General features: G+C 43.2%; 1 protein-coding gene across 3 annotated transcripts in view; it reads left to right on the top strand.

The window, feature by feature from the left end:
• Window positions 1-105: 105 nt before the first annotated feature.
• Window positions 106-23,646, top strand: part of ppp1r13ba (protein phosphatase 1, regulatory subunit 13Ba) — a 42,708-nt gene continuing 19,167 nt past the window's right edge. Inside the window, exons 1-4 of one of the 3 annotated variants that reach the window (XM_082955730.1) lie at window positions 106-931; window positions 9,202-9,349; window positions 11,154-11,273; window positions 12,990-13,060. In XM_082955730.1, coding sequence (XP_082811856.1) covers window positions 11,216-11,273; window positions 12,990-13,060 — 129 coding nt within the window. In that variant the 5' untranslated portion in view covers window positions 106-931; window positions 9,202-9,349; window positions 11,154-11,215. Of the gene's footprint in view, window positions 932-9,201; window positions 9,350-11,153; window positions 11,274-12,989; window positions 13,061-17,929; window positions 19,288-22,452; window positions 23,546-23,646 lie in introns of those variants that run through there. The other 2 variants (XM_082955731.1, XM_082955732.1) reach the window with 2 other exon arrangements.

Genomic DNA, 23,646 nt, shown 5'->3' with positions numbered 1-23,646 from the left:
CCAACAACTATTTTCACAGCACGGACACAAGATGACACTGACGTTCCATATAAAACTGCATCATCCTTTTGAAACGGCTCATATGAACAAAGTTGGCATAGATGTGTGAAAGCAACTGGGTTGAAGGAAGAATGCTCTGGTAGACTATTACATTCATCAGTATTTTGATTATAGTCCTAGTTAGGAATATAATTATCAGAAAATATAACAGTAGAACTACAGTCGGAGAGTTTTCTCCCCCTGTCATGGCGTTTGTAGCTGCGGTAGGAAAGTGGGTTGCATTATCTTGTGAATTTAAAGCTGTTCTAGTTTGATGTAGCTTGTCGAGACCAGGACGAGACCAGGGGCTGATAATAACTACATAGATTTTGCAACGAACGTCATAATGTGACTATCCTGGCTTGAAAGTCCAAGTAACATTGTTGGGGTTGGAATGGATTTGATGTCACATTTTCTTGATATGAGGCATAAATTACTTTAGAGCGTTTGGGTTAACATTTTCAGTATTATTTCACGGATAACCATATAAAAGCAGCTGTCTTTGCTACAACAGCATTTTAGCGGACTTGTCCTGGCCTTGGATTATACTATTTATTCGAGCGCGCGGGCGGTCGAAACCTCTAAAGGCAGTCGGCGAAATGTGGCATGAACTTTCAGTCGCTCAGCAGCAAACTCACCGAAACAACATGCCTCCCAACTATGCTGTGTGATGTTCAGTGATTATTGCGTGCCGTGACCCACTTCGCCCTCAGCGTCTAGTTATGCCTGCATCGCTGTGGGACCAAGTGTCGTTACTTTAGGACCATTACATCCGATTCTGGAGAGGGACGCACTCGACCATACCGACCAGTTATTCGGACCAGAGACAGAGAGTTTCTCCAAGAGATTGGCTGGGATAAACATTAATTGACTGACTAAAATCATGACGCCGGTAAGTAAATAAAAACAATCGGATAGTTTTAGAAGTCTTGGAAATAGATATTGTGGAATGAACAGATGCCTGTGGATAGCTTCGAACAAATGAGCTCTTGTATAAAATAAAACCCGTTAATTTGAATAGAATTTACATATGGATTTTGAGTGGTGGGTGAGCTACAGTACTCCCATCAATGAGAGATGAATATGAAGCGGAATAAGGCAGACTTTTAGGGTAGCCTAGGGAAGATCCCCACACAATAGTGACAGGCAATACTTGTGGTCACCCACCCAGTGACGCACATTCACCAAGACCTGTAACCTCCCTGTCAGTGTCAGTCGACCAGTAACTGTTGTCAGTGTAGGGAAGTACACACACACACACACACACACGGCTCCAACATGGATCTCCTCATGCCTGTTAATTGGCTTTTGCTCATTGTCCTATTTTCGACTAATATAATTAGTGAGGCATTGTAGTGGGTTGAAAGTTTCACAACTGCTTTATTCACACACGCAAATATTCCATTTGTATGTTCTTTATCATGTCTAGCAGGGCAGTCCTATTTCTCCCTCAAACCCCTCTTGTCGTCCCTGTACTGCAGAAGCCTCTTTTCGATGCTTCACAGTAACCCCCCCATTACCTTTATTTCCACCCAGAGTTGATACTACCGCTCTCATAGCTATTTAACAGACACCGGAGTTTAGAATTTGGGTAGAATAGTCAGGAAAGACACAGCTAATGGACTGTGTTGGACATTCATCATCATTGGGAGTTAGTGTTTTAAACATCACAGTTATTAGCATATACTCTACTGTAGTACAACGCTGGTGTTTACGAGGCAAAGATCAAGTTCAGAGCCCTCTATTCACTCGGCTCAGACCAAGTGGAGTTAACTGACTGATATTGATTGTGAACCATTTTGTACTCTCCCATCTCATGACTTGACCAGTAGCCAGTTGTAGGCTTACAAAGACTTAGCCTGTTTAATTTACTGACTTACTGTTGTTGTTATAGTGAGAGTCCTCCTCAGCTCTCATTAGTGTAAGTGAAGCCATGCATCACTGTGTGGTCGAGCTGCTGTTGTTGTTATGAATCCCGCCATGCCATGTGCCATTTGTATTGATGTGCCTTTCCGTGTTAGGGTCAATTACATTTCAATTCAGTCAGTTCAGGGAAGTACAGTGAAATTCCCATTACAACAGAGGAACATTTTGTTTTGAATTGGAATTTCAGTTTACTTCCTGAACTTACTGAATCGAAATGGAATTCAACCCAACCATGATCTCTCTAGACTAGAGGATGAAATTAGTGGAAGAACATGGATCATTCTGTGCTGGTCTCTGTGAGCTGCTCCTAGGCAGGGTCCCATCACATCTAAGAGCTATAAATCTGATCCAGAACATACTGGGTTCAGATCCACCCATTCAACCTCTTGCCTTTATGGTAAACACTCGCCCCAGTTCCCTGTCTATGTGCAAACCCACTGGGCATGTATGTCAGCAGTGTGAATGGGAGGCTGTCAGCTCCATTGAATAGACTACAGATGAAGTGCAGTGTTTACAGCTATGTCCTGTGTTTAACTTCAACAATCTCTGGAAGAACAGGATTTTAGCTCTTTTAGTGGTGCCAGGCAAGCCCGTTCCCCTACACAGTGGTTGCTATGGACAATTTATTGACTGTTCTGTGCTGCACAGGGGAGCCAGCTAGCCAGGACACTACATCAGGTGTTGGTAGGTCCAGAGTGTGTCTGACTCTGAAACATCAAACTGTCTGCATTCTGGTTTCTTATCTCTGTTGTCTGTCATGGAAGTATGGGCTCTGGTTAAAAGTGGCACATTATGTCTTCCACCCAACAGACACGTTGCAAATCCATCCACTGATAAAGATATACTTTATCTGAAAATCTCTTGAATGATTTGTATTCCTGTACATGTGGTTTGTTCGATGCCCCAGGGGTATTCCTTTTAAAGGGAGCTTAAAATACACTTTGTTTATAAATAACACACACACACAGACACACACACAGACACAGAGAGAGAGGACTGTCTTTCTCTGTCTGCCTGGTATATGAGGTCTGAGTAACAGGGTAAACTGTGCATCACAGGCTCTCCAGGCAGTGGCTCATCAGTCAGCCCAGCTCCAGGCCCACTGCGACAGCACCTGGTTTGTGTCCTCAGATGTGTTATTGACAAGGCCCGGGGTGTTGCTGGCACAACCGTTAGATTTGGGCTTCATTGGAATCAGCCAGCACAGATCCATCTCGTCACTCCGCAAACCGAATATCAAGTGAATTCGAAAAGATGGGATGGCATCATTTGTTTTCTACTATGGAATAATTTCCTATCAGCCTGTCTGAATGTTGTTTCTCCTCTCAGCAGGCTTTAGTTGTGTTGTTGCTAGGTTGTTTCTGTTTGGAATGGTACAGATGTGGGATCTTAACGTAATCTGTTTCTCACAGCAGTAAATAATCCTGCAGCAACAGGAAATGTGAATTATTGTGTGGATTATAATTAATGGACATTTTTGTAGGACAAATCCAGTCTGACATTTTATAGTAAAAATTACAAACTTTAGAAGCCTTTTATATACCTTGAATGCACTACAAGTTTGCATTTCCTGGAAATTTACTGCAACAACAGGGTGATCAAATTTAAGATTCTACACCTGTAGTTTGAACAAGAAGTGTGTGTGTCTGTGTGTTGTTTAGCTGGATGTTAATGTGCCCGTGGTCAGTGAGTGTCCTGTTCCTCCTATAGGTGCCCTGTCACAGTGATATCCTGGTCTGCTTAGTGTCACCAGGTGCCTCTTATTCCTCTCTGCCTCACACAGCCTGTTCCTTGGGAATCTAATTCTGAAGATGGGTGGCCTCATGATGTTACGTTATGTTATGGCTTCCAGTTGAAGCTCGCATCCGCTACAAGACCATGGTGATTGCCTACGGAGCTGTGAAGGGAACGGCACCTCCATACCTTCAGGCTCTGATCAGGCCCTACACCCAAACAAGGGCACTGCGTTCATCCACCACTGGCCTGCTGGCCCCCCTACCTCTGAGGAAGCACAGTTCCCGCTCAGCCCAGTCAAAACTGTTCGCTGCTCTGGCACCCCAATGGTGGAACAAGCTCCCTCACGACGCCAGGACAGCGGAGTCAATCACCACCTTCCGGAGACACCTGAAACCCCACCTCTTTAAGGAATACCTAGGATAGGATAAAGTAATCCTTCTAACCCCCCCCCCTTAAAAGATTTAGATGCACTATTGTAAAGTGGTTGTTCCACTGGATATCATAAGGTGAATGCACCATTTTGTAAGTCGCTCTGGATAAGAGCGTCTGCTAAATGACTTAAATGTAATGTAAATGTTACCCCGGGCCTGGCTCTGGCTGCATTTACCAGCACACACACCCTCACCCTGGTTACGCTCCTCACGTTCACTCTGACACCCCAACCCCTATCCTTCTACTGCCTGGTGTCACACACACACACACACACACACACACACACACACACACACACACACACACACACACACACACACACACCACACCACACACACACACACACACACACACATACACATACACATACACATACACACACACACACACACACAAGCAGTGAGTGAGTCTCTTAGCCCTGCAGGTCCGTCTGTTTGCCTGTGAAAATCCTCTCCCTCCAGCTCTATGAAGAGGTTCTTCAGCATGGTGCAGCACAGCCTGGTCAGTGTGACCAAGGCCTGGATCCACCAGACGGTATGTCCCGGGCCGCAGCCACAGGAGAAAGAGAACAGGAAGGCACAGGTGCCACGCAGGGCAGCTAAGGTGAACGGACGGGCGGACAGACAGGGCTATAGCAGTAGCACTGGACAGACTGGAGCCTGACAGGGAGGTGGGCGCTGACCCTGTCCTGTCCTGTCTTGCCGCTGTCCTGTCCTGCCACTATCCTGTTCTGCCGCTGTCCTGTCCTGCCTCTGTCCTGTCCTGCCGCTGTCCTGTCTTGCCGCTGTTCTGCCTCTGTCCTGTCCTGCCGCTGTCTTGTCCTGTCCAGCTTTGACTCTGACTGCCCTTATATACTACCCACCACTGCGACCTGTATGCTCTCATTGGCTGGCCCTCGCTTAATATTCGTCGCCAAACCCACTTGCTCCAGGTCATCTATAAGTCTTTGCTAGGTAAAGCCCCGCCTTATCTCAGCTCACTGGTCACCATAGCAGCACCCACCTGTAGCACGCGCTCCAGCAGGTATATTTCACTGGTCATCCCCAAAGCCAACTCCTCTTTGGACCGCCTTTCCTTCCAGTTCTCTGTTACCAATGACTGGAACAAATTGCAAAAATCACTGAAGCTGGAGTCTTATATCTCCCTCACTAACTTTAAGCACCAGCTGTCAGAGCAGCTTACTGATCATTGCACCTGTACACAGCCCATCTGTAAATAGCCCACCCAACTACCTCATCCCCATACTGTTATTTATTTTTTGCTCCTTTGCACCCCACTATCTCTACTTGCACATTCATCTTCTGCACATCTATCACTCCAGTGTTTAATTGCTAAATTGTAATTATTTTGCCTCTATGGCCTATTTATTGCCTTACCTCCCTAATCTTACTACATTTGCACACACTGTATATAGACTTTTCTATTGTGTTATTAACTGTATGTTTGTTTATCCCATGTGTAACTCTGTGTTGTTTGTGTCACACTGCTTTGCTTTATCTTGGCCAGGTCGCAGTTGTAAATGAGAACTTGTTCTCACCTGGCCTACCTGGTTAAATAAAGGTGAAATAAAAAAATGTAAAATAAATGTGCTGTTGCTAAAAATAGAAAATGGCATCCAGAGCTGGCTAGGAGTCATTTTGGGAAGCTGGAGAGTGTGATTATATGTTTTTAAGTTGTTATGTATTTGCGCAAGTTTAAGAGTTTGGTGGGCTGTTGATGTTTTTTGTTAGTTAATGAGTGTAGTTCAGGTGAGGAGATCGGAAAGGCACAGTATGTATGTGGTTGAGGACAATGTTTCTGGTGCATATGAATGCGTATTGTATCTTGTTGTACTGTAGGCATGTGTGGTGTCTTTTTGTAGATTTGAAAAGTTACCTGACTGTGTGGAATTTTGTTATGAATGTTAACATGGAGTAGGCTGTTCAGTGTGACTGAGTGTTTAATACTATTAGGCAGAGGCTAGTTTAGCCACTCTAGCTCTTTGTGTCTGGTTGCTGACCTTTCATTGAGAGACAACAGCAGCTCTGAGCAGGTTAAGGGACGCAGGACAGAGGAGATCAGAGATGCATGCTTACAAATTGTTGCTTTTTGGAAACAGAATATTTAGCAGTGATGATGAATTCAGGACTGGTTTGGGTTTTATCACCCTCGGCTGGTTTTTGTTTGATTCTAAGCAGCCCCTATATAGTCAAGGCTACAGGCCAATCCCTAGGGAGAGAAAAATAAATTATCCTTTTCCCTCACAGTGAGGGGACAATAACCTTACCTTTTTGGATTTGTTTTTGCTCTCTCTCTCTCCTGGTGTATGTTTTCACTTGTCACCCTGTGGGCACACGTTTACAACCGCCATAATCAGATTATTATAGCTCGCTCAGGGTTGTAAACTGAGCCTTACAGAATTCCTCCTCTCAATCTGTCTATCCCCATCCTTGCGTGTGGCAGGGAGAGATTACCTTACATTGTGGACGGGACGTGCAGCTCCGTTTCAGGGCTTGTCTCGGTCGGTGTGTCTGTGGTTTAGACATGTTTATGGGGCTGGGCTGAGCCTTCCGCAGAGGGCTCAGTGGTTTATACAGGCCAAGGGACCAGTGTCAGGCAGCTGTGGGGTATAAATACCTCTGTCTATGTCTATCCTGGTGGACGATTCTGTTGGACAGGGAGGAGGGGGTGGTGACATTGAGAGAGACACATTTTTTTAATTCTGCCACACAAATTTGCAGATTAACCCACATTTCCGTTTACAACAGATTGTCAATCTGGAAATGAAATCACCGCCTAGTTTAACTGCAAGTCATATTTATAAATGTTTTTGTAAAAGCCTCATGAGCACCAACATGTAAAAAGCCCCATGACCACCAACATGTGAAAGGACCCATGACCACCAACATGTGAAAGGACCCATGAGCACCAACATGTGAAAGGACCCATGAGCACCAACATGTAAAAGGACCCATGAGCACCAACATGTGAAAGGACCCATGAGCACCAACATGTGAAAGGACCCATGAGCACCAACATGTAAAAGGACCCATGAGCACCAACATGTGAAAGGACCCATGAGCACCAACATGTGAAAGGACCCATGAGCACCAACATGTGAAAGGACCCATGAGCACCAACATGTGAAAGGACCCATGATCACCAACATGTGAAAGGACCCATGAGCACCAACATGTGAAAGGACCCATGAGCACCAACATGTGAAAGGACCCATGACCACCAACATGTGAAAGGACCCATGATCACCAACATGTGAAAGGACCCATGAGCACCAACATGTGAAAGGACCCATGACCACCAACATGTGAAAGGACCCATGAGCACCAACATGTAAAAAGCCCCATGACCACCAACATGTGAAAGGACCCATGACCACCAACATGTGAAAGGACCCATGAGCACCAACATGTGAAAGGACCCATGATCACCAACATGTGAAAGGACCCATGAGCACCAACATGTAAAAAGCCCCATGACCACCAACATGTGAAAGGACCCATGACCACCAACATGTGAAAGGACCCATGAGCACCAACATGTGAAGTTCAAAGGAGAATTTCAAATGTGATGTCAAATGGAAGATAGGAGGCTATATGTTTTTACCAAATCACTGTCTTACTCTAAGCATGTTGTCTTTACATTTAAGTCATTTAGCAGACGCTCTTATCCAGAGCGACTTACAAATTGGTGCATTCACCGTATGATATCCAGTGGAACAACCACTTTCCAATAGTACATCTATATCTTTTTTTTAGTGGGGGGGGGGTTAGAAGGATTACTATATCCTATCCCAGGTATTCTTTAAAGAGGTGGGGTTTCAGGTGTCTACGGAAGGTGGTGATTGACTCCGCTGTCCTGGCGTCGTGAGGGAGCTTGTTCCACCATTGGGGTGCCAGAGCAGCGAACAGTTTTTACTGGGCTGAGCGGGAACTGTGCTTCCGCAGAGGTAGGGGGGCCAGCAGGCCAGAGGTGGATGAACACAGTGCCCTTGTTTGGGTGTAGGGACTGATCAGAGCCTGAAGGTACGGAGGTGCCGTTCCCCTCACAGCTCCGTAGGCAAGCACCATGGTCTTGTAGCAGATGCGAGCTTCAACTGGAAGCCAGTGGAGTGTGCGGAGGAGCGGGGTGATGTGAGAGAACTTGGGAAGGTTGAACACCAGACGGGCTGCGGCGTTCTGGATGAGTTGTAGGGGTTTAATGGCACAGGCAGGGAGCCCCGCCAACAGGGAGTTGCAGTAATCCAGAGGGGAGATGACAAGTGCCTGGATTAGGACCTGCGCCGCTTCCTGTGTAAGGCAGGGTCGTACTCTGCGAATGTTGTAGAGCATGAACCTACAGGATCGGGTCACCGCCTTGATGTTAGCGGAGAACGACAGGGTGTTGTCCAGAGTCACGCCAAGGCTCTTAGCACTCTGGGAGGAGGACACAATGGAGTTGTCCACCGTGATGGCGAGATCATGGAAAGGGCAGTCCTTCCCCGGGAGGAAGAGCAGCTCCGTCTTGCCAAGGTTCAGCTTGAGGTGGTGATCCGTCATCCACACTGATATGTCTGCCAGACATGCAGAGATGCGATTCGCCACCTGGTTATCAGAAGGGGGAAAGGAGAAGATTAATTGTGTGTCGTCTGCGTAGCAATGATAGGAGAGACCATGTGAGGATATGACAGAGCCAAGTGACTTGGTGTATAGCGAGAATAGTCTTGGCAGTCTGTGCTCGTAATATCTCTCCTCTAATGTCTATCGCTCACCTATGGCATCAATAGTCTCTCTCCCTCTTGACTGCCTCTGACTTTGAGGCAAAGCATCTGATAGAAATGTATTTGGGCTAGAGGACAGCCAGAGTTAAGGGGACATTTCCTCCAATACAAGAGCTTTCCTCTCTGGGTTACATGCATTAACATTTCTGCCATATGTATGTTGTATAGTTGCTCATCCGATATTACCAGTAGTCTGGTATTACTACAATAGAAGAGTTTGCTAGGGCAAATACAGTATGTGACTAGGCTATACCTTGTCAGAGATGTATAGTATGTTTGACAAGCTATATCTCTATGTCTCCCTTCTGTAGATGATCTTGACGGTGTACCTGAGCGACAGCCAGCAGATGCTGACAGAGGTGCCCATCACCCCAGAGACCACCTGTAAAGACGTGGTGGAGTTCTGTAAGGAGGCCGGAGAAGGTGGCTGTCACCTGTCTGGTGTCTGGAAGGGAAAAGGTAAGTGACACTTTCGGCTTTAATCTCTGACTTTAAACCTCACCTTCAACCCCTAACCTTTGGGTTTAAGTCACTGGTTTAATGGTTCACTGACTGACTGGTGTTAAGCTGACAAGTGAAAAATCTTAGCTTTACAGATATTTAGGAAAGCACTATTTTATAATTTGCCTCTGCTTCATGACTTTCTTCCGAACATTTTAGTGATCTCCTCCAAGTTTTAGATTAATCTATTTAACTCAATGTCTTGATATATACAGGCAAATAGACATCATTGACAGCCAGACATCATTGAGATCTCTTACTTGGGTAATCACCAACTCCTTCCCTTGACAAATGTTTTCCATAGCCTTATCTGGTAAAAGACCAAGTCCATATTATCGCAAGAACAGCTCAAATAAGCAAAGAGAAATGACAGTCCATAATTACTTTAAGACATGAAGGTCAGTCAATCCGGAAAATTTCAAGAACTTTGTACGTTTCTTAAAGTGCGGTTGCAAAGACTGCACTTTAACAAGCACTATGATGAAACTGTCTCTCATGAGGACCATCACAGGAATGGAAGTTCATTAAAGTTACCAGCGTTAGAAATCGGGCAATTAACTGCACCTCAGATTGCACCTCACATATTTCAAGTAACAGACTCATCTCAACATCAACTGTTCAGAGGAGACTGCGTGAATCAGGCTTTCATGGTTGAATTGCTGCAAAGAAACCACTACTAAAGGACACCAATAAGAAGAGACTTGCTTGGGCCAAGAAACACGAGCAATGGACATTTGACCGGTGTAAATCTGTCCTTTGGTCTGAGTCCAAATTTGAGATTTTTGGTTCCAACCGCCGTGTCTTTGAGATGCAGAGTAGGTGAACTTTGAAGAATCTGAAATATAAAATATATTTTGATTTGTTTAACACTTTTTTGCTTAGTACATGATTCCATATGTGTTATTTCATAGTTTTGATGTCATCACTATTATTCTACAATGTAGAAAATAGTAAAATTAAAGAATAACCCTTGAATGAGTAGGTGTGTCCAAGCTTTTGACTGGTACTGTATATATTTTTTTTATAATCTTTGAGAACTAACCATCACCAAAATAAAAGCTAAATAGTCAGGGGGAATTGAAAAATCCCAAAACGATGAATTTAGCAGTATTGATTTTGTTATTATGTTTGAGCAAAATAAAACACAGCCATGGCAAATGCATAAAATTGCAGGAAATTTGCTTTCAAACTGGAACAATTTCTCACAACTCCATGGAGAAATGTGTAGTATTAATATTAAAAGATCCCCCCCACCTAAACACATTTTTGATCCAGGAAAACCCTGGCCTGTACATCTCAGACAGTGTTCTAGTAATTCTATTTCAATGACTTCACAGGTGAGGGGAAAATATAGTAACTAGCTATTGGCAAGGTTGGCCTGACTGTCATGGGTTCTTTTCTCTTCTTCACGACACAATACAGTGCTTCAGTACCAGAGTTTAGCCATGGGGGCTTATGTCGTTTATCCATTCTATTAATAGAACGTACTTAGTTCATCTCTAATGATGATCAGGGCTGAGGGGCACTCAACCCACCATGTCACTTTACAATCACCAATAGATAATCACCCAAGTCTATGTATCTAACAACAACTTCTGTTTTCTTCTCCCGCCCAGAGAGAGTGAGACAATTGTTAGTATTGTATATAATATAACTATATTCTAATTCTGTTCTCCTTGTCCTCCACAGAGAGAGTGATCCCCTTATTAGTATTGTATATAATAGAACTATGTTATAACTCTGTACTCCTTGTCCTCCACAGAGAGAGTAATCCCCTTTGACCACCTGATGTATGAGCACCTGCAGGAGTAGGGTCCCAGGAGGATGGAGGTCAGGTTCTACCTGAGACACGAAGACTCCTCCTCAGAGAGCAGCAACCAGGGTGGGTGACTTGGCCTTGGTAGACCTTGCCTGGTCCCAGATCTGGTTGTGCTCTTGCAAACTCCGTTACTGTCTCTTTCAAGGTTTCCATCCAATTTTTTTAAGCAAGTAATGTTGTATAAAAAATGTCATGACAGGCCTGATGGAAACCGAACATTTGTCGGTAAACTTTCTAAATGTCGACAAAATACGCTAGACAAGGTGTTTTTTTTTTTGTGTCTGTAAAATGCATTATGCGAGAAATGTCGGTGGAAACGCTTTTATGCGCAAATATTGATATAATAACCATCGTATAGAAGTAAACTTGGAGTCACGCGATAACATGTTGTGTGGTCCTCCCGCCTGACTGTGGCCCAATCAGGGGTGGAGGGCAGGGAGACTGGGATCTGACTGGGGCCTGACTGGGGGTGTAAAAAAGGCCTGGGAGGTTGGAACTGGCCTCTGTGAATGAATTAGCCTGTAGTAAAGAGAGGAGCTTTACCGCTGTTCTCACTATTTCTTATCACGTTAGCTATCTATACTGTAGACCAGGTATTCCCAAACTGGGGTACGCGCAATGCCGTCGGGGGTACGCCAAATATAAAATTCATTAATATTTAAAAATAACTATATATATATATATATATATATATATATATATATATATATATATATATATATATATATTCTGTTGCACAATCACTTTATTCCTCGTTATACAGTTGAAGTCAGAAGTTTACATACACCTTAAACATTTAAACTCAGTTTTTCCACAATTCCTAAAATGTAATAACAATTCCCTGTTTTAGGTCAGTTAGGATCACCACTTTATTTAAGAATGTGAAATGTCATAATAATAATAGACAGAATGATTTATTTCAGCTTTTATTTCTTTCATCACATTCTCAATGGGTCAGAAGTTTACATACACTCAATTAGTGTTTGGTAGCATTGCCTTTACATTGTTTAACTTGGGTCAAACGTTTCGGGTAGCCTTCCACAAGCTTCCCACAATAAGTTGGGTGAATTTTGTCCCATTCCTCCTGACAGAGCTGGTGTAACGGAGTCAGGTTTGTAGGCCTACTTGCTCGCACATGCTTTTTCAGTTCTGCCCACATCATTTTCTATAGGATTGAGGTCAGGGCTTTGTGATGGCCACTCCAATACCACGACTTTGTGGTCTTTAAGCCATTTTGCCACAACTTTGGAAGTATGCTTGGGGTCATTGTTCATTTGGAAGACCCATTTGCGACCAAGCTTTAACTTCCTGACTGATGTTTTGAGATGTTGCTTCAATATATCCACATTATTTTCCTTCCTCATGACGCCATCTATCACGCTTAACTGCCAGTGTATGGGTTATGGTAGTAGGTGCCAGGCTCACAGGTTTGTGTCAAGAACAGCAACGATGCTGGGTTTTTCACGCTCAACAGCTTGTATCAAGAGTGGGCCACCACCCAAAGGATATCCAGCCAACTTGACAACTGGGGGAAGCATTGGAGTCAACATGGGCCAGAATCCCTGTGGAACGGTTTCGAAACCTTATAGAGTCCATGCACCGACGAATTTAGGCTCTTCTGAGGCCAAAAGGGGTGCAACTCAATATTAGGAAGGTGTTCCTAATTTTTTGTACACTGTGTATAATGTTAATTTTACTGTTACTGCTATGTATCCATGCTGTGTTAGTGACTAGTTGTCTGCACAGTGTCTGATGTGCTTGTCCTTGTTTCCAATGCAGGGAGCCAGCTCTCTCTGGAACAGTCCAACAGCTGCAGTGGAGGGAGCTCAGACCAGCCTTGTGAGGAAAGGGTAAGTCCTCACAACACAAACAAACAAAAAAACACACACACTGCAGTAAATCACCTAGCCAAACACACTTCCTGGCATAATCGCTGCCTGCATGTGTATGCCTGTGTGTGAATGGGAAGGAAGGCTGTATGACGTCATGATTTGGCATTTCAAGTCCTAATAATTCCTATCCATAGGGCCAAATAGGCACCAGAGACTTTTTACTGTAATGCCAAGGACTTCCTCGGTCACTCACTCCTAGAGATTTCATAGTGGGCCACTAAAACTCTGTGTGTTTGTGAGTGTTACACGCGTTCTGCGATTGTGAGGCCAGTTGGATATATTGCCAAATTCTCTAAAATGACATTGGAGGTGGCTTATTGTAGAGAAATGAACATTCAATTCTCTGGCAACAGCTCTGGTGGACATTCCTGCAGTCAGCATGGTAATTACAGGCTCCTTCAACTTGAGACATCTGTGGTATTGTGTTGTGTGACGTACAGTAACTGCACATTTTAGAGTGGCCTTATTGTCTCCAGCACAAGTTGCACCTGTGTAATGATCTTGATGTTTAATCAGCTTCTTGATAGGCCACACCTGTCAGGTGGATAGATTATCTTGGCAAAGGAGAAATGCTCACTAACAGGGATGTAAACAAATTTGTGCACAACATTTAAGAAAAAAAGGTTTTTGTGCGTATGGAACATTTCTGGGATCTTTTTATTTCAGCTCATGAAACATGGGACCAACACTTTACATCTTGTGTTTATATTTTTGTTTAGTATATACAGAAAGTATTCAGACCCCTTGACTTTTTCCACATTTTGTTATGTTACAGCCTTATTCTAAAATTGATTCTATAGTTTTTTCCCCTCATCAATCTATTCACAATAACCCATAATGACAAAGCAAAAACAGGTATTTATAAAAATGTATTATAAAATATAAACTGAAATATCAAATTTGCCTAAGTAATCAGACCCTTTACTCAGTACTTTGTTGAAGCACCTTTGGTAGCGATTACAGCCTCGAGTCTTCTTGGGTATGACGCTACAAGCTTGGCACACCTGTATTTGGGGAGTTTATTCCATTCTAGTCTGCAGATCCTCTCAAGCTCTGTCAGGTTGGATGGGGAGCGATTGTGCACAGCTATTTTCAGGTCTCTCCAGAGATGTTCGATCGGGTGCAAGTCCGGGCTCTGGCTGGGCCACTCAAGGACATTCAGAGACTTGTCACGAAGTCACTCCTGCATTGTCTTGGCTGGTGCTTAGGGTCGTTGTCTTGTTGGAAGGTGAACCTTCGCCCCAGTCTGAGGTCCTGAGCACTCTGGAGCAGGTTTTCATCAAGGATCTCTCAGTACATTGCACCGTTCATCTTTCCCTCGATCCTGACTTGTCTCCCAATCCCTGACGGCAATTTTTTGAATTTTTTTAAATCATATCTTTTGTAGTGGCGGCAACGACTTGGTGTGTTAGAGTGCTCGAGTGAGTGTGTGTGCGTGTTAGAGTGTGCTCGTGTGTGTGTGTGTGTGTGTGTGTGTGTGTGTGTGTGTGTGTGTGTGTGTGTGTGTGTGTGTGTGTGTGTGTGTGTGTGTGTGTGTGTGTGTGTGTGTGTGTGTGTGTGTGTGTGTGTGTGTGTGTCTGTAGAGGATTAGGAAAAGGCTTAGTGACAGGCATGATTACAGTTCCCTTAGAATTTGTCCATATGTAAGCAGGAGATAAACTTACTACGGTCTGGCATCTCTGACCCATGCTGGAATCCCCACTGCTTTCTTTGGTATTATTTTTGTGTCAAATGTCAATCATTTCTGCTAGATACTGTCCCCAGGCAGTGCTCAAAAGCAATTCAATTTAGTTTCACAGTTTATGATCTGTTCCATTACAATTTACTATATAACAACTACACGATTACTGCTGCTTGGAAACATGTGATTTGTTTCTCCACGTTTGATGTAGTTTTATGCCTGTACTGCAGTTTCTTCCTGGTTGGGTTTTTCTGATTTATCGAATGACCTTTTGACCTGGTTTTATGTCCCAGTACCTGCTATCTTCTGGTGTTCTTAAACTCTCATCTTCAGATTGAGTCCTAACCTGACATACTCATGCATCACTCACTGTGTAATCTAAAGGTAGTTACACACACATATGTCCGAGTTCAGATTCAGCCATGAATGTTTTAAAAGAAGCAGATAACTTAGTATATCGTTTAGCATAGTAACTCTAGCACTTTTAGCAACAGTGCATCTACCTTTAGTTATCTCAGTCAGTCAGTCCTCATGGATTACAATAGTCTTATGACATAACTGTTTTAAGAGGATTCTTGGGTTGTGTCCCAAATGGCACCCTATTCTCTATGTGGTCCACTATGTAGGAAGGTAATAGGGAGCCATTTGGGATGTATTCTTTGGTCTCATTATTCGTGGGCTGTGGCCATGCAGCCAGACTCTCCTGGTCTGTCACTGATTTCACCCGTCACTCTCAACAGTCAGTCCTCTTGTGGAATTGGCTTTGATTTCCCCTTCTGTTTATTGTCAAAGGAAGGAGTGAATTCATTCTAGGGGTAAGTTGTGTATCCGAGATATGACTTTGATTTCTGTGGGTGTGTATACATGTGTGTGTGTGATGTGGATATGTGTGTGTATACGTGGGTGTGTGTGGGTGGGAGGGAGGGAGGGAGGGACACCCATGAGCTTGTGGTTGAGGGCTATGTGTTAGTGGCACTGCTGTATTACTGTATACTCTACTGTACCGTGTTGATTCTTAGCACTTTCATATTTCTCTGCATCATCTGTGTCTCACAGGGTGGAGAAGTACACTGCCAGGAAAGTGTGTGTCTTGTAATTTATATATAGGCCTACTTTATGTGTTACCGGCCTCAGACAGTCAGCCTGCAGATCTTGCTAAAACTTCAGAAAGTGGTTAGAATAAATGTTTATCACTGTCATAAGTCCCGTGTGAAGTTCAGCTAGTGGAGATACAGGCTAGTGGAGATACAGGCTAGTGGAGATACAGGCTAGTGGAGATACAGGCTAGTGGAGATACAGGCTAGTGGAGATACAGGCTAGTGGAGATACAGGCTAGTGGAGATACAGGCTAGTGGAGAAACAGGCTAGTGGAGAAACAGGCTAGTGGAGATACAGGCTAGTGGAGAAACAGGCTAGTGGAGATACAGGCTAGTGGAGAAACAGGCTAGTGGAGATACAGGCTAGTGGAGAAACAGGCTAGTGGAGAAACAGGCAGTGCCTACGCCAGCACCTTTTGCTCTTCTCATTGTTTCTCTTTCAGTGTCTCTCCCTTCTCTTCTTTCTACCCCCTCTCTATCTCCTTCTCTCCATCTCTCTGGAATACAGAGTCTGTATGTCCAGTCCTACCTTCCTTAGACATAAAGTGTGGAGAGCTTAGTTTGGTCATGGCAGCCATTGGACCGTCTGGCTCTGTGTATGTTCACAGCTGTGCTGGGTGGGATCTTGGGCTGTTCTGGGGATGAGTCTGATCATTGTCGGCATGGTCAGAATTCCAGTGGATCTTGTTCATAAGGCCAGAAGTGATAAAATAACAGGTGGTCATACTGGACAGTGGACACTCCCTGCTTTTTCACATACAGTAAACTCTGATTTGATTTAAGCCCCCACATGCACCTGCTAGTGGATGTATTCAAAAGCTTGCTGCAGTGTTCACAGCAGAGGAGACAAAATAGTTTGTGTTACATTGTAACATGTGTCCATGCCTCGATAAGAGTCAATCAACTGAGGTTTGAAAATATGTCATAATGGGCCGCCTGGACTTTAATGGCTCTCTGGCTCTGAACGCTGAGTTGAGCTTTATGGTCATTACTCCTGCTGCCTCCAAATGCACCTGCTACTGGATGTGCTGTGTTGTAATGGAGTGAGCTGTGGCTACAACAGAGCAGGGCTCAGGCAGGGGTGGCTAGATGGAGGGACCCTTATGGCTGACTGGATGCTGTGTGTAATTATAGAAATTATAGCTGGGTTTGTGATAACAGCAAAGAACCTTGTGAAGATGCTGGAGGAAACAAGTACAAAAGTATCTATATCCACAGTAAAACAAGTCCTATGTAGATGTAACCTGAAAGGCCGCTCAGCAAGGAAGAAGCCACTACTCTAAAACCGCCATAAAAAAAGCCAGACTACGGTTTGCAACTGTACATGGGGACAAAGATCGTACTTTTTGGAGAAATGTCCTCTGGTCTGATGAAATAAAAATAGAACTGATTGGCCATAATGACCATTGTTATGTTTGGAGGAAAAAGGGGGAGGCTTGCAAGCCGAAGAACACCATCCCAACCGTGAAGCACGGGGGTGGCAGCATCATGTTGTGGAGGTGCTTTGCTGCAGGAGGGACTTGTGCACTTCACAAAATAGATGGCATCATGAGAAAGGTAAATTATGTAGATATATTGAAGCAACATCAGTCAGGAAGTTAAAGCTTGGTTGCAAATGGGTCTTCCAAATGGACAATGACCCCCAAGCATACCTCCAAAGTTCAAGCCTATAGAACATTTTGTTGGAGGAACTGAAAAAGTGTGTGCATGCAAGGAGGCCTACAAACCTGACTCAGTTACACCAGCTCCGTCAGGAGGAATGGGCCAAAATTCACCCAACTTATTGTGGGAAGCTTGTGGAAGGCTACCCAAAACGTTTGATCCAAGTTAAACAATGTAAAGGCAATGCTACCAAATACTACTATTGACTCAAATTATGTCAATTAGCCTATTAGATGCTTCTAAAGCCATGACATCAGCTGTTTAAAGGCACAGTCAACTTAGTGTATGTACATTTCTGACCCACTGGACCCACTGGAATTGTGATTAAGTGAAATAATCTGTATGTAAACAATTGTTGGAAAAATGACTTGTGTCATGCACAAAGTAGATGTCCAAACCGACTTGCCAAATCTATAGTTTAACAAGAAATTTGTGGAGTGGTTGAAAAACGAGTTTTAATGACTTCAACCTAAGTGTATGTAAACTTCCGACTTCAACTGTATTTCAATATATATTGTTCCTGCTTGGGTAACCACATTGTTGGCCTGTTACAATACATACATCATGATGGATTTGACAAATATCCACTTTGTTCGATCAGATTTGCTCAATGTGCGCCAGTCTGGTCAATGGTTCCATTGACTGCTATACTGCCAAGATCCTTTAAACGTGTACATTTGAAAGTTACGCTTGCTTCGCCTTTAAGCAACCTAGGTATCAGCAGGCAAGCCAGTAGGGTCTGGAGACTATAGTGAGCGTCGATTGGTTAATCATAACTCGATGTCGCTGAGTATTTGAATAGTTTATTCCAATTTTGGTCCCTCGCCCAACGTCCACCTCCTGACAGTTGGAGAAATTGCTTTTTGGACTATGATAAAGTCTTGACTCTGAGGCTCTATTGAGAAGTACATTTACATGCTAGAAGTGTAATCAGTGAGCCTATTCCTGAGATCACAGCAATTTTAGAATATGATGCATGAACGCTTGTGAATGATACAAGGTTTCCCCTAAATCCCTGTGCGCATCTTGAGGGTCCCGGAATCTGTCTGCCAGACAGCTGTGGCGCAGGGACTTTATGGCAGCAGGAGCTTGGAAGAGGGAGGGGGTGTACTCGTCCTGCAGTCTGGCTCCAGCAGCAGAGAGAGGGAGTAGTGCAAAGAACTGCTGGCACGTCAAAATTGGAACAAAACCCTCACAGGGGTGAAAAATGTATGCTGTCACAAAGTCACGTCAGCGACGAAGAATGGGCGCTTTTGATAGGCTACATGTTTTAGATGTTCTTAACCTACGTACAAATACCCCTATCTTTATATTGAGATAGGGGTATTTGTTGTAGAAACATTTGGGACATACAGAGAAAGACAAATACGATCCGTTATCCGCCAGGCCTAAATAGATGTGACAACTATCCTGTTGATTCTCGCCCCCTCTATTTACTTATTTGTAGATCAGCGTGCCAACGCTTGTAACCGGGACAGCAGGTGACTGACCAACCGCGCTCCTCGAGCCAGAGGAAGAGACTCGCAAATCAACGCATCAGACAAGTGCGAAAGTTCCGATAGGAATCAGTGCATTGTCATTCAGTGGCGCCGTAACCGGCGCTACGTTTTCTGGATTTGCAGAGGAACTATTTGATAGAAAAAATGGAGTGGAAACATGTTGAGGCTGTACAGGAATTTACAGTTGAAGGACAATGCAGCAAAATTAAGGTGCGATCTTGCAGAATTACATGGGACGCCCACCAGGTAATAAAACCTATTTAAATTAAATAGCTTTGATGTTTTGTCATGGTGTGAAGTTTCTCCGTGTTGGTCAGTCACATCGTTGTCTCTGCCAATAAGGCTTTCCATGTGTTGTTATTGATTTGTATAGCATTTCATTGTATATATCCTGAGCGGAGAAAATGATGTTATGTAACATAAGGCTTGAATAAAAAGCAAATAAGAGAATAGTTTGAATATCAGCATTTTTCATGATTTTAATGATCATGCAATGTCATAATTGCATAATTGAATGAATGTTGTATAGAAGTATTGTGAAGTGGCACTGATTTTTCCATTGAAATATTGGCATAGCTGTCCATTATTGTGTGCAATTGAAATGTGTAAGATATGTTCTGTTAATTAAAGCCTACATATTTATTCTTAGGATCCCCATTCATGTGTAATGTGATTTAAACTTAGTGCTATAGTCGGCACCTATATCTATTCCCATAGATGAAACGTTGTAGGTACAGTACAGTGGCATGGTCCTTCATATGGTATGAGGGGTGATGCAGCATTCTGATCCTACACTTGTTTTCTAATATCAGCAGTTATGTCATGGTTTGACGTGACTGAAATGCACTGTAGCATTGTTTTTGACCATTTCCCTGACCTTGCATTAGACCCTGACTGACTCTCGCTTTCCTGCTGTTTAACTGACATTGACAGACTCGTTAAAAGACTGACAGCAGGTACTTAGAACAGCAGTACTGATATCGTCAAAGCACAACGTCTGTTTGAAGCTATGTCAGTTAAAGCTACTCTACAGCTCTGTTAAAATGCATCCAAACCTGCTTTCAGGGATCTTTTCAAACCCCATTTGACTGATGAGGAGAATTTGTTGCTGAATGATGGCAACTCTGCCCATAAGCCCACTAGTCTATTTTTAATTTTTTACATTTTATTTCACCTTTATTTAACCAGGTAGGCTAGTTGAGAACAAGTTCTCATTTACAACTGCGACCTGGCCAAGATAAAGCAAAGCAGTGTGACACAGACAACAACACAGAGTTACACATGGAGTAAACAATAAACAAGCCAATAACACAATAAACAAGTCAATGACACAGTAGAAGAAAAGAAAGTCTATATACAGTGTGTGCAAAAGGCATGAGGAGGTAGGCAATAAATAGGCCATAGGAGCGAATAACTACAATTTAGCAGATTAACACTGGAGTGATAAATGAGCATATGATGATGTGCAAGTAGAAATACTGGTGTGCAAAAGAGCAGAAAAGTAAATAAAATAATGAGGTAGGTAGATTGGGTGGGGAATTTACAGATGGACTATGTACAGCTGCAGCGATCGGTTAGCAGCTCAGGTAGCTGATGTTTAAAGTTGGTGAGGGAAATAAAAGTCTCCAACTTCAGCGATTTTTGCAATTCGTTCCAGTCACTGGCAGCAGAGAACTGGAAGGAAAGGCGGCCAAATGAGGTGTTGGCTTTGGGGATGATCAGTGAGATATACCTGCTGGAACGTGTGCTACGGGTGGGTGTTGTTATCGTGACCAGTGAGTTGAGATAAGGCAGAGCTTTACCTAGCATAGACTTATAGATGACCTGGAGCCAGTGGGTCTAGCGACGAATATATAGCGAGGGCCAGCACACTAGAGCATACAGGTCGCAGTGGTGGGTGGTATAAGGGGCTTTGGTAACAAAACGGATGGCACTGTGATAGACTGCATCCAGTTTGCTGAGCAGAGTAATGGAAGCTATTTTCTAGATGACATCGCCGAACTTGAGGATCGGTAGGATAGTCAGTTTCACTAGGGTAAGTTTGGCGGCGTGAGTGAAGGAGGCTTTGTTGCGAAATAGAAAGCCGATTCTAGATTTGATTTTGGATTGGAGATGTTTAATATGAGTCTGGAAGGAGAGTAACCAGACACCTAGGTATTTGTAATTGTCCACATATTCTAAGTCAGAACCGTCCAGGGTGGTGATGCTAGTCGGGCGGGAGGGTGCGTGCAGCGAACGGTTGAAAAGCATGTGTTTGGTTTTACTAGCGTTTAAGAGCAGTTGGAGGCCACGGAAGGAGTGTTTTATGGCATTGAAGCTCGTTTGGAGGTTTGTTAGCACAGTGTCCAAGGAAGGGCCAGAAGTATACAGAATGGTGTCGTCTGCGTAGAGGTGGATCAGGGAATCGCCCGCAGCAAGAGCGACATCATTGATATATACAGAGAAAAGAGTCGGCCCGATAATTGAACCTTGTGGTACCCCCATAGAGACTGCCAGAGGTCCTATAATGTTCAGTGTAGTACTCATTCTATCCTTCTGGCAATGGATGCAATGTTCCGCTGTTGAATTGTATTGTCATGTATTCCAGGAACTCTTGATGTGACAGGCAACACTTGACAGTATCGTTTACTGATGGATGACTGAATGGACCACTTAGAGGCACCTCTCATTGTTACAGACACACACACACACACACACCGAGTATTGTGTTTGTTAATCAGTGACTACACTCAATCACAGGACGTGGCAGTCCAATGAAGATTGTTGGTGTGTGAGCACCGTGTGATGTGAGCATGCTTGAGTGCGCTGAGAATTATTATTTTTTCTTTAAAAAAGGCGATTCCACTCCAAGATAGGCCAAAAATAGTTTTGGTATCTCAGATTATTCTGTCAATATTCACATAGAAACTTCATTGAGGGCGTCAGGCAGCGTAGTTGTTAGAGCTTTGAACTAGTAACCGGAAGCTCGAATCCCCGAGCTGACAAGGTAAACATCTGTCGTTCAGTTTGACTTTTCAGCCATTTAAAAAAAGAGGGTGAGGGGAAGGGGACTAAGTCCACAGCCTGTTCCTAGGCTGTCATTGAAAATAAGAATTTGTTCTTAACTCACTTGCCTAGTTAAATAAAGGTTAAAAAAAAGGATGGGAAGGATGTTTTAAATGCTTTTAACATTTCTATGACAAATATTTGTTATGTACATGCCTCCTGTAAGACCTTATGATCTGTGAACCGTACATGATACAGACATCATCTTGGTGTCATTATGCTCCTTATAGTGTGCTCTCAAATATGTAGTATGTCTAGATTCTGAAATAAAACAATTCACAATTTATTCAACATACAGTACCAGTCAAAAGTTTGGAAACACCTACTCATTCAAGTTTTTTTTTTAAATTTGTATAATTATTATTATTTATTTTAATATTTTCTATATTGTAGAATAATAGTGAAGACATCAAAACCATGAAATAACACATGGAATCATGTAGTAACCAAAAAAAGTGTTCAACAAATCAAAATATGTTTTATATTTGAGATTCTACAAAGTACCCACCTTTTGCCTTGATGACAGCTTAATACACTCTTGGCATTCTCACAACCAGCTTCACCTGGAATCCTTTTCCAACAGTCTTGAAGGAGTTCCCACATATGCTGAGCACTTGTTGGCTGCTTTTCCTTCACTCTGCGGTCCATCTCATCCTAAACCATCTCAACTGGGTTGAGGTCGGGTGATTATGGAAGCCAAGTCATCTGATGCAGCACTCCATCACTCTCCTTCTTGGTCAAATAGCCCTTACACAGCCTGGAGGTGTGTTTTAGGTCATTGTCCTGTTGAAAAACAAATTATAGTCCCACTAAGCACAAACCAGATGGGATGGCGTATCAATGCAGAATGCTGTGGTAGTCTTCACTATTATTCTACAATGTAAAAATAAAGTAAACTCCTTAAATGAGTAGATGTGTCAAAACTTTTGACTGGTACTGTAAATATAAATATCTCAAATGTACCCTTTTTGTTAATTTTAAAGTTGAAATTCGATGCGGTCAAACTGCCACTTCTTTTGCTGAAATTACAACAACAAAGACGTTATTACCTCGGACATCATTACACGTGCGATAGAACAGCAGAGTACTGCAATATTTTTTTATTACGCTGCTGGATGCTCATCTCCTACTTTTCAAAAAAACAAAACAATAACAAATGCACCTGGGGTGACCAGTGGCGCTGTTTCACCTTTCATTGATCTCAGCTTTAAGACCTATTATTTGGAACAATATACTCTACAAGTTCATCACATTCACAGAGTGTGCTCTGCTAATCATGAAATTATGAGCAATTTTAGGAGAACCACCAACACAGTGAATGGGGAAATGAATTGAAAGGGAACTCCCTCTGCTGAATGTGCAATCCTAAAGGAGGGCTGTGATTGGTTAATGACCTAACAACCGTGATCATCAACTAGATTCAGCCATGGGCCGATGTGACCGCAAGAAGCCCAAACAGGTATAATATTTGACTAAAGCATAATAATTTCAAACCTTCCTTACATTTGTATACGATCACATACACTGAGTGTATAAACATTAGGAACATATTCCTATTAT

The sequence above is a fragment of the Salmo salar genome, chromosome 09 (assembly GCF_965601325.2).
Source record: "Salmo salar chromosome 09, fSalSal1, whole genome shotgun sequence".
Classification (NCBI taxonomy): Eukaryota; Metazoa; Chordata; class Actinopteri; order Salmoniformes; family Salmonidae; genus Salmo; species Salmo salar.
The sequence above is the reverse complement of the archived record's forward strand: the minus strand, read 5'-3'. Positions and strand labels throughout refer to the sequence as shown.